The sequence below is a fragment of the Emydura macquarii genome, unplaced genomic scaffold, assembly GCF_026122565.2.
Source record: "Emydura macquarii macquarii isolate MOO-44397 ecotype Brisbane River unplaced genomic scaffold, CSIRO-AGI_Emac_v2 contig_3035, whole genome shotgun sequence".
NCBI classification, from domain to species: domain Eukaryota; kingdom Metazoa; phylum Chordata; order Testudines; family Chelidae; genus Emydura; species Emydura macquarii.
Window position 1 is genome coordinate 326,158 of NW_027133172.1, and position 11,178 is coordinate 337,335.

The 11,178-nt window shown below is 57.1% G+C and overlaps 2 protein-coding genes across 2 annotated transcripts; both read right to left on the minus strand.

Annotated features, from left to right (window-relative positions):
• Nucleotides 1–5,010, minus strand: LOC137141255 (acetylcholinesterase-like). Its single transcript, XM_067530081.1, has 4 exons — nucleotides 4,885–5,010; nucleotides 2,442–3,945; nucleotides 772–938; nucleotides 1–386 (listed from the first exon to the last, which is right to left on the minus strand). Exons 2-4 carry the CDS (start codon nucleotides 3,935–3,937, stop codon nucleotides 322–324), a joined length of 1,728 nt encoding a protein of 575 aa, XP_067386182.1. The 5' UTR covers nucleotides 3,938–3,945; nucleotides 4,885–5,010; the 3' UTR covers nucleotides 1–321.
• Nucleotides 5,011–6,335: 1,325 nt separating this feature from the next.
• LOC137141261 (acetylcholinesterase-like) lies at nucleotides 6,336–10,294 on the minus strand. The gene is made up of 3 exons (XM_067530086.1): nucleotides 8,790–10,294; nucleotides 7,634–7,800; nucleotides 6,336–6,467 (listed from the first exon to the last, which is right to left on the minus strand). The coding sequence occupies exons 1-3, from the start codon at nucleotides 10,292–10,294 to the stop codon at nucleotides 6,418–6,420; spliced, it is 1,722 nt and encodes a 573-aa protein (XP_067386187.1). The 3' UTR covers nucleotides 6,336–6,417.
• Nucleotides 10,295–11,178: the final 884 nt, after the last annotated feature.

Consider the following 11,178-nt stretch of genomic DNA (forward strand, 5'->3'; position numbering starts at 1 on the left):
TTATTAAAGAAAGCAGCTACTGACCCGAACCGGCCTCTACACAGCTCACGTTCCAGCATGGTCTCCCTCGTTTACCAGTGACACCATGATGGCTGGAGCAATATGTTGCACACAGTGATATCTAATGGCTGAATAACTTCTTGCAAGGAAACATGCCTGGAGAGGTAGCCAATGCTAAGTGAATAGGATCATGTCTCCATCTAGTGACTGGATGGAATTACTACAGCAGCCTCTTAATGACTCCCAGCTGCGGGAGTTGTTCCCAGCTGGTAGAGGGTGTCTGGGATTTGATGCTGCAGGTCCTGGCTTCCTCCATGAGACTCAGTTCTCCTTCTTTTCCTCAGGTTCCTTTTCCCTTGAGGGTTCAGTGATTCCATGAGTCCCGGCTGGGGAAGGAAACATGGATGTCATTGTCTCACTGAAAAAGTCCAAACAACCACAAATTGGACTTGAATCTGGGGCTGCCCCACACAGCACATGGGCTCTGAAGACCTCAGGGGATGGGAGAGTTCCCCACAGGTGTCTGCCCCAGTAGGAGGCCAGGATCCCATGTTCACTTGACAAAGGGGAATGGGACACAAGGCCTTTCCCCTCTAGGGGACACCAACTGTAATCCATTCTCAGATCTAGAGGGCTGGCTGGCTCCGAGGGACAGGAAATGGCACATGGGGAATTTTCCCTCTAGGGTGTGCCTGCTCTGATCTGGCCCCAGGATGTGGCACAAGGCCTTTCCCTTCTACCGCTGCAACCCTCTTACCCACTGATGCTCACCTGTGGGACTCGGCGTCTCTCTGAGCAGCGAAGCCAAGAAGCCACAGTGATGGGCGGGCGACGTCCCCTCAACCTGGAGCGGCTCTGTGCTGATGCGGACGAAGTTCTGCTCCGTGGAGTTGTAGGGAGGCCACTGCTCCCCACTGTTCCCTGCCTCTATGGGGTTCCTGCAGGGGGGAAATTCAACACGCCCCATTGGCCGTTAGTACTGGGCTTGTGTAGGGACAGGAACATGCTCCAGCTGAAGTCTGACATCCCCAGATGTGGAGATCATTAGAAGCCAACCTGCAAAGATTGGCCCCTTTCCAAAATGGCTGCCTTCAGCTAAGATGGCTGCTGCCTCCCATTTCTCGCATATGGACTAATACTCAGGGCTCCACTGTTCTCTACGAGGCTGAAGCCACATGCTGCCCTGACTGAAGACGGCTTTCCTTTTGTGCTCTCACACATTGGAACGGACAGTATGGGGGGCAGAGCAATATGGCAGGAGAGGGAAGGACACTGTGGTGGTAGGGAAACATGGGGGGCACAGATAGGAGCCTCTGAGCTGGGAAGGAGGCTGAAGCCACAATTTGCCCTCAGTTAAGATGTCCACTGTCTCTGATCCGTCCAAACAGGATAAAAAAAACCCCAACAACACATGCTGCCCTAATTAAAGATGACCACTTTCTTTTAATGTTCTCAATGGGATTGAAGCCACAGGCTGCCCACAGTTAGGATGGCTTCCCTCTGCCTGCTTCCTAGGCAAGTAGCAGTGAGTTGCCTGTAGCAAAGATGGCTGAGCTGGCCTGTGGTAACAGCAGCTCATTGGCTCCCTCTGGAGGTGACGGAATGGAGGCCACCTTCCTACCTTTTGCTGGGCTGATTTTCATATGCTGATCCCTGGCTCTCCCTGTGGGTAAATGCAGAAGAGGGAGGGGCTCCAGGTATAATTTGCATAGATGTCCAAGGAGCGCCATGCAGTGCTCAAAGCTGCACAGTTGGGGGGCTTCCCGTGTTTGATGCTCACAAACTGTGTCACCTTGGCTGGGTGATTGCACAGATGTCAACGGGGCAGCACGTGTGAGAACTCATGGGGGTTAGATAATGGGGAGAGTGGGTTGCCCTAACCTGGGAGTCAGTGGGCCCACGTTGGGTAGTCAGCTCCCAAAAATTTCCTAAGGGTAAAGAAGAGGGAGGTTTTTGAGTGTATTGTAGTTTGGATTTATAGTTTTGTGGGGGTTTGGCTTGGAAAAGAGGACCTAGTTTATCATATTGCTGGGTTTCCAAAATGTTCATGTGATGGAAGAAAGGGCCTATTAAGTAATCCTGAGTCATGTTTAAAGCTTTTGCTGACCTATGTAAATTCATCTCTCTGTCAAGGAAGTGTGTATTTAAAAAGGAATACTTCTGAGGTATGCAACTGGTTCAAGAATACACAACTGGCTCAAATACACAACTGGCTCGCTTCCTAACTGGGGCTGCTCTTTTGGGGGTAATTCCCTTACCCAGTCCTGGCGATCTAACTGGGGCTGCTCTTTTGGGGGTAATTCCCTTACCCAGTCCTGGCGATCTAACTGGGGCTGCTCTTTTGGGGGTAATTCCCTTACCCAGTCCTGGCGAACTCCGCCCAGTAGCGCATCATCCTCAGGTTCTAACTGGGGCTGCTCTTTTGGGGGTAATTCCCTTACCCAGTCCTGGCGAACTCCGCCCAGTAGCGCATCATCCTGCGACTCAGTCCCGCCTCGGCCTCAGTGGGTGTGTGGTTGGAATGTCTCATAGACGTTAGGGTACTGAACAGGTAAGGCACATCGAAGCCGTGCGGCACCCCCATCCACTCAGGTGAAGACAAGCTGCTGCTGCGGTGGGTGAAGTAGTAGGCATACACGGGACTGCCGGCCTCCGCCTCTCGCCCAGCCACCTCGGCTACCGGGCACACAAAGAGGTGGTCACCAGTGGTTTGATCCATGGCCCATAAATACTGTGACCCATCCTGCCTCTCCTGGCTGTACCGCTGTGCCACGGCTCGGACGGCCTCTTCTGGTGCCCCAGGCACTGTAAACCTCACCACCTGCAGCAGATTCTCCCAGCCGACGTGGCTGGTGTTCTCCAGGCTGAAGTCAAGACCACTGTATTTTAAGATGTAGGCACCTTCATTGGTAGTGATGCCGGTCAAGATGGGTATAGTCTGGCTGTGCCCGGCTCCCAGCAGCTTGGGCGGTACATCAGGGAGGAAATCCCCATCTGGTGTTGGTACAAAGGGCATCGTCAACAGCTGCTTGCGGCGCAAGATGGAGAACTCGTGTTTGGGGAACTCCCCGGGTTCCTTCCCCTGCAGGCAGCCCACCAGGGCCGCGTCGTTGCCGTCAGCGCAGCCCAGGAGCCGGCCCAGCGTCTGGCCTCTCTCCTTGGCCTCCTCAAACGAAATCCAAGCCCACGGGGCACTGCTGGCTCCGCTCTGTTGCACGGCGCGGGTGAAGAGGGGCCGGCTCCCTGGAGCGAGGAGATGGAAGCCAACCGAGGCGCCCCCGGCACTCTGGCCGAACAGCATCAAGCGATCTGGGTCTCCACCGAAGGCGGCAGCGTTGTCCCGCAGCCAGCGCAGCGCCAGGCGCTGGTCCCACAGGCCGGCATTCCCCGGAGCGGCTGGGGGCAGAGACAGGAAACCCAGCGCCCCCAGCCGGTAGTTCATGGAGGCCACGATCACGTTCTCGGTGGCGGCTAAGAAGCGCCCGTTGTAGATGTCGAGGGAGGCAGCGCCCGTCATGAATCCCCCGCCGTGGATCCAGACGAGGACAGGGGCCGGTTCACGGGGCCGGGGATGGGGCACCCAGACGTTGAGGAAGAGGCAGTCCTCGGACTGTGGCCCTTTCGGTGTCCATGTTTCAGTGTCAGGGAAATCAGAAAATAGATGCTGGAAGCAGACTTTGCCGAAGGTGGTGGCCTCCAGGACGCGGTTCCAGGGCTGGTGGGGAAGCGGTTTCTGGAAGCGCAAGGCCCCCACGGGGGGCTCGGCGTAGGGGACGCCCAGGAAGGCCGTCACTGTGCCGGAGCCGGCCTGGAGGCGCTTGCCCCGGATGGGGCCGCTGGTGGTGAGCACCACGGTGCCGTCGTCCTCGGAGCCAGAGCTGGGGCCCGGCAGGGAGAGGAGGAGCAGGCAGAGGAGTGCGGGGAGGAGTCCTGGCATCGCGGCAACTGGAAGGAAACCCCCCAGAGGGAGTCAGAGGGGACGGGTCGCGGGGCCTTTCCCCTCTAGCCATCGCCAGACCCGATCTGGTCCAAGCCCTCTCACCGTAGATGGGAGTATGTAGTTTCCTTTGCTGCCCTTGATCCCTTTCAGCAAATACAGCCCTACCGGTCAGTCACCCCAATGCGCCGAGTCTTTTGCTGAGCTCAGCATGGGATGTCCTTAACCCCACTGCGGGGGAGAGAGAGAACCCTTCCTGCCAGGGCAGAACGCGTCTGGACAGGACGGCAACCAATGCACTTCCCCACCCCCAACTGGTAGAACCCAGGAGTCCAGACCCCCCAGGCCTCTCTGCTCTAACCACTAGACCCCACTCTCCCCTCAGAGCTGGGGATAGAACCCAGGTGTCCTGGCTCCCAGCCCACCCTGTTCTAACCCACTAGACCCCACTCCCCTCCCAGAGCTGGGGATAGAACCCAGGAGTCCTGCTCATGGTCAACTCACACAAGGGCTACACACAGATTGTAGCCCTGAGCCCAGCAGCTGTGAGACCCAAGACACTGAGCAGGGCAGCAGAGATCAGAGGAACCAGACAGAGCAGAGGGAATGGGGGGCAGGGTGATCGAGAACTGGGGAGGAAGCTGCAGATCTGGGTAGATGGGCAGAAGGGTCTAGTGAGTTAGAGCGGGAGGGGTGGGGGTCAGGAGTCCTGAGGTGTAGCCCTAACTTTGGGAGGGAGGTGATGCCTAGTGGTTAGAGTGGAGGGTCTGGGAGCCAGGACCCCTGGGTTCTCTCCCCAGCTCAGGGCATGGGGTCTGAGAAATGTGCATTGGTTGGATAATTACCAGGCGAGATCCAATTTCCAGCCCTTCCAATGCTCCGTTCCCTCCCTTGACCCCTCTCTCCCTGTCTCAGAGCTGGGGGGACCCCGGGCAGCACAGACTCACCTGTCCTTCTCCCCACTGCGGTCGCAGCTTCGCGGCTCTCGCTGCGGCTCACCGTGTGCAGCGCGCTGGAGTCGCTGGAGCCGACTGGACGGCTCTGATGCAGAGACTAACAGCACCCGGCGGCTTATTGATACTGAGAGAAGTGACCTTGCTGTGTTCAGCATGCAGGGAGAAGGGGTGTATGGGCCCGCCAGAGAAAGTCCAGGGCAGGGGCCAAAGGCTTCGAGATGCAGCGGAAATGAAATGCAGCCACCTCTGGGGCGGGGCAGCGGGCAACATCCCTCCCGCAGCACCACACGGGCATTACTCCCTCAGTGCTGAGATGCAGCCACCTCTGGGGTGGGGCCCAGCTGCCGTTGAGCACATGGGAAGGCCACCTAATGGTGTAGGAGTCAGGGGATTGCATAGGAGCTGGGACGGCAGGGTTCCCCTCCCAAGTCTCATTGGGGGTGGGGGAAGCATCAGGGGTTCATCAATGCTCAGGCGGAGTGTGTGTGTGGGGGGGGCGAAGGGGCAGGTCTCATTGGAAAGATCCCGGGTAAATACATTTTCTGCCCCAGACTGTACGTGGCAGGGCAGCTTCCCCACTGGGGTCTGGCGTGATGGATCAGCTCCCTGCTCCTGCAACTGGGGGGGGGGAGGGGAGCGTGTGCAATTAGTGGACCTGTGAGCTGACGTCTGCGCTGGAGAGGCAGGTTCGGTGCATCCAACTCTCCTTGGGAATGCAATGGCAGATAAAGAATCCGGGCCCGGGGGAGGACGGGACTGGCTGGCTCAGGGGCGGTGGAACCATACCTGGGCCTTTCCCCTTCAGGGGCCGCTGGCTCCAATCCAACCTTAGGTCCCACTGCCGCTGTCTCCATATATTGGGGCACAAAGAAGCATCCACTGCCCCCCTGGTGTGTGTGATTTGCCATATGTGCTGCTGTCTGTCCAAGCTGGCTGGGAAAGAACCTGTCCCTGTGGCTTGTATCGTGTAATGGCCTGCAAGTGTCAGCAATAAACCACTGGTTTTTGAGACTCCCTGGGGTAGACGGCTCTTTCTCATTGTTCGCGGTGCACCAACAAAGAGGGGAGAGGGGGCTAGTGGTTAGAGCAGGGAGGGCTGGGAGTTAAGATGCCTGGGTTCTATTCCCAGCTCAGAGAAGGGAGTGGGGTCTACTGATTAGAGCAGAAGTTCTGGGAGCCAGAACTCCTGAGTTCTGTTTCTGGCTCTGGGTGCATGGTGTGATCTCTGAGCTTCATCAACTGCCTCTTCAAACCCCAAAGTACCGTTGACCCCCTGCCCTGTATAATCTGTGTCCCTCCCAGCCCCCAACACCAACACACACACACACGCTTGCTCGCTATCCCCACTGCTCAGGTGTAACTAACCAAGTTCACACACCAGGCTAGTGTCTGCAGACTGGATAGGCTTTAATGCACCGGGATGCCGGAAGGTACGGTGTAGTCCTGGGATGCCCGAGGGCTTTATCGGCAGGATTAACAAATCATCTGCAGGGTGGGTTCCCTCCACCAGGTGACCGCCATTGCTCAGCTCTTCATGCTCCGCTTCTGGCGCCCCACACGTCGGGGCTTTGCTCCTGCGGGGCAGACAGCGAGTGGGGTTAGCCACGGTGATAAGTTAACAGCGTGTGGTCTGGTTGAAAGTGTGATGGGAAAGCGTCAGCTGAAATCTAGGCGCTGCAGGGTGGGGGCTCGGTAGGGGGCACTCTCCCCATACTGTCAGTTCCCACTGCAGTCCTACATTTCAGCAGTGGGGCAGGCTGTGCTGCTGGCGTTCTCGTGTTCCCAGCATCCGTGAACACTGCTGTCCAACTTTCTGTTCTGCCTCCCCTAACACACCCCTCCTGGCACTCAGGATTCCCAGCATCTGCAGGATTCTCCTTCACTCCGTGTCCTATACAGTTTACACAGCAGCCACGCCCCTCCCCAGAGCCAGCTGCATTTTCATTCTTCCATTGCCTCCTTTCTCTTCCTCGCCCTTACAGGACACCTACCTGCAGCCCCCTCTGTCGTTGGATCCATGCTGACACAGAGACGCACTGGCCCCAGCTGGTGAAGGTTTCATTGTTCTGTAACAGCCGCTCCTGGCGGGCCTGACAAACTCACTACACCTAGCTCCCTGCTTTTATGGTATTCATCCATAAATGCCATCCTGCAAGGGCTCTCATGAAAGCTTCTGTTCTACTAGGTCCCGTAGCCGTGGCGAGATGGATGTACAGGTGATGTGTAAGAAGCTGTGCTTATGCACTGAAAATATATTTTAAAGACTGTCAACAGCTGACGGGAAAAGCAAGGTCGGGCCAGGCAAAGGGTGGCTTCATCACCTGTCTAGCTCGGTGCCTGTGTAAATGACGCTTTCATACAGCATCCGCATGAAGTTAACACAGGAGACAAGACGCGGGAGGGGGAGCGGGGTGTGTTTGTGTGTCTGAATCCTGATGTTGGGGACAAACCACAAGTGTGGGGGGAATGGATGTAAGGAGAAGAAAAAGGGCAAAGAGGAAGCATCACTATGTGGCACTGGATCATAGTCGTCCAAGTTCTTTTGAGTGCAAGCAAGTTTTCACGCTTGGGGAGACGCACTGTGGAGGTGTAGCACTCCACATCCCCATGGAGAGAAGGGAATCAGACAGGAGGCCCTTCCCCTTCGGGGGCTCTGGCTCTAATCCAGGCCCAGTGCAGAGGGGGGACACGGGGCCTTTCCCCTCCAGAGCTGCCTTCCACTCATCCCACTGATGCTCACCTGGGGTGCTCCGCTGCCCTCTAAGCAGTGATGCTAAGAAACTGCAGTGCCGGGCTGGCGATGGGTCCTGGACCTGGTGTGGCGCCATGCCGATGCGGAAGAAGTTCTGCTTTTTACGGTCATAGGGGGGCCACAGCACTCCGCTGTCCTCCGTCCCTGTGGGGTTCCTGGGGGAAAATTCAACATACCCCACAGAGGTTAGTACCAGACTTGGGCAGGGCCAGAACCTGCTCCAGCTGGAGTCTGACATCCCAGACCAAGGGGTCATTAGGAGCTAACTTGCAAAGGTTCGCCCTTTTCTAAAATGGCTGCCACCCCTTGTTGTTCCCATTGAGAGTGAAGGCACAGCCTGCCCTCAGTTAAGATGTCCACTGCCTCCTGTTCTCCTCACTCAGGGTGACGCTCCAGGTTGCCCTTTATAAAGATGGCCACTGCCTTTACTTGTTCGCAAGATTGAAGCCACAGGCTGCCCTAAGTTACGATGGCTGCCATTGGCCTACAGCCCCCATATAAAGTGAGACAGCTCCTAGGAACAACGGCCACTGTTTTCCATTCTCTAAGCCCCGGTCTACATTTAAAAGTTAGGTGACTGAGTAGCTCTGCTGATCTAACTCCCAGTGGAGCTGCCATTCTGCTGATGGAAAGATGCTTGTGTGAAAGGAGCGATTGTCGTTCGGGGAGGCGGGGTTCCTATACCAATGGAAAAACTCCTTTCCTTGAGGGAGGCCATGTCTACACTGTGGGGTGACCCCGGTCTAGCTACGGTGCTGTAATCACCATATAGGCTCCGTAGCGTAGACATCCCTTGGGTTTGTGTGGAAGGGCTGGGAAAGGGCAGGCAGAGTTTTGAGAGCACTGGCTGCTAGCTAAAAACCTAGTTTCCTTGAATACGGATGGGCGTGTTCATGGGATCGCCGCCATCCTGATGAGGGAAGAAGAGAATTATCCCTAACCTGGAACCGAGGGGCTCAGATTTGACCTCCCTGAACTATGTTCAGCTCATGGTCAAGGGCTTCAGCCAAATCTATGATCTGTTGTTGAAAGGGAGCCCTTCACCGTGGCATCGAGCCGGCTCTTCCTGGATGTTTGTGGACACCTGGGCAAAGAGTTGCAGCTGCTCTCACGGTCTGGCTCAGGGGCACAGGAAGGTTCTTACCCGCTCCTGGCGAACTCCACCCAGTAGCGCATCACCTTGCGGCTCAGCCCCACCTCGGCCTCCGTGGGTGCGTGGTTAGTTCCTCCCACGGACACCAGGGTCCCAAGCGTGAAGAGCAGATCCGAGCTGTGCGGCACCCCCGTCCACGCAGGGGAAGACAAGCTGCTGCTGCGGTGGGTGAAGTAGTAGGCATACACAGGATTGCCGGCCTCCGCCTCTTGCCCAGCCACCTCGGCTACCGGGCACACAATGCTGTAGTCACCAAGAAATTGTTCCATGGCCCATCGGTATTGCGCCTCCCCCTGCCCTTCCCCCTCCCGGCTGTACCGCCGTGCTACGGCCTGGACGGCCTCTTCTGGGGCCCCTGGCACCATCAGCCTCACCACCCGCAGCAGCTCCTCCCAGCCGATGGAGCTGGCGTTCTCCAGGTTGAAGCCGGTGGCACCGCCGCTTAGCAAGTAGGAGCCTTCGTTGGCGGTGAAGCCGGTCAGGATGGGTATAGGCGGGCCGTGCCTGGCCTTCAGTAGCCTGGGTGGTGCATCAGGGAGGAAATCCCCATCTGGTGTTGGCAGAAAGGGTATCGCCATCAGATCTGGGTATTGGAGGACGGAGAACTCAAATTTGGTGATTTCCCCGGGTTCCTTCCCCTGCAGGCAGCCCACCAGGGCCGTGTTGTTGCCGCCATCGGTGCAGCCCAGCAGCCGGCCCAGCGTCTGGCCTCTCTTCTTGGCCTCCTCAAGTGAAGTCCAAGCCCACGGTCCATTCGGGGCTCCACTCTGGAGCACGGCGCGGGTGAAGAAGGGCCGGCTCCTTGGGGAGAGGAGGTGGAGGCCGACTGCCGCAGCCCCAGCGCTCTGGCCAAAGAGCATCAAACGGGCTGGGTCCCCACCGAAGGCGGCCGCGTTCTTCCACACCCAGCGCAGCGCCAGGCGCTGGTCCCACAGGCCGGCGTTCCCCGGGGCGGCTGGGGGCAGAGACAGGAAGCCCAGTGGCCCCAGTCGGTAATTCATGGAGGCCACGATCACTTTCCCGCCGGTGGCTAAGAAGCGACCGTTGTGGAGCTCCACGGAGGTTGCGCCCATATAGAATCCGCCTCCGTGGATCCAGACAAGGACAGGGATCGGCCCCGGCGGCCGGGGATGGGGCACCCAGACGTTGAGGAAGAGGCAGTCCTCGGACTGTGGCATTTTGACCGAGAACATTTCAGCATCAGGGTAATCAGTAAGCTGAAGCTGGTGGCAGGCCTTGCCGAAGCTGGTGGCCTCCAGGACGCGGTTCCAGGGCTTGTGGGGAAGCGGCTTCTGGAAGCGCAAGGCCCCCACGGGGGGCTCGGCGTAGGGGATGCCCAGGAAGGCTGTCACTGTGTTGGAGCCGGCCGGGAGGCGCTTTCCCTGGATGGGGCCACTGGTGGTGATCACCACGGTGCCGTCGTCCTCGGAGCCAGAGCTGCGGCCCGGCAGGGAGAGGAGGAGCAGGCAGAGGAGTGCGGGGAGGAGTCCCGGCATCCTGGCAGCTGGAAGGGAAATGGAGAATCGTGTAATGAATTGTGTTAGTCAAATATGTACTAAATCGTGTGAGAGGAAAGGATATTATATATAACAGTATAAGAAAATACAACGGAATTTTTGCTTGTGCCTGTGATTTTGCTAATACCGCGCTTGCGGCTTTGCCAGGATGGTTTGTAAATCCAATAACTGGGTTGCGTGTCTCACCTGTAAAATCCTTGGGCTGTGCAAGCGGTAGGATGAGGCAGAGTGTCAAGAAGGAGTTGTTCAGGCCGGGTGGGCACGAATAAGCAAATCACAGAAACAGAGCAGTAAGAAGCGTAACATCTGTGGTAAGGTCAGAACCACTGGGTGACCCGTGGATGCGTAAGAGCAGGGCAGAGGTGGGCTGGGAGCCGGATGGATACAAGTGAATTTGAGCAGAATTAAAAAGGTGTTAGTTTGGATGACTTATTGTGATTTACACTTGAGAAGTGGATTACTTACTGTGATTTACACTTGTGAAGTGGATTACTTACTGTGATTTACACTTGTGAAGTGGATTACTCATTGTGATTTTACACTTGTAAACAAGAGGCTGTGGAGGGGGTGCCAGGCGTTTGTGGCCAACGTGGGAAGCCCTGCTACTCTGCGGCAGCCTCCCCCAGGACACTGCTCTCGGAGAGTAAAAGAGCAGTGAATATTAGACCTCCCAGCTGGCAGCCATTGTGGAAAGCCAGCGAGATCTGGTCCTCCAGCAGCTAGAAGGGCTGGGGATCAGCAAGGACCAATCAAGACCCAGCAGGCTGAACTAAAAGGACCTGCCGGCTGCTAGCACCAGTTCTTGGTTGGAGTTAGTGGCGGGAGGAAGGGTGGCTCTGTAGGCTACATTTGAAAGGACCAGG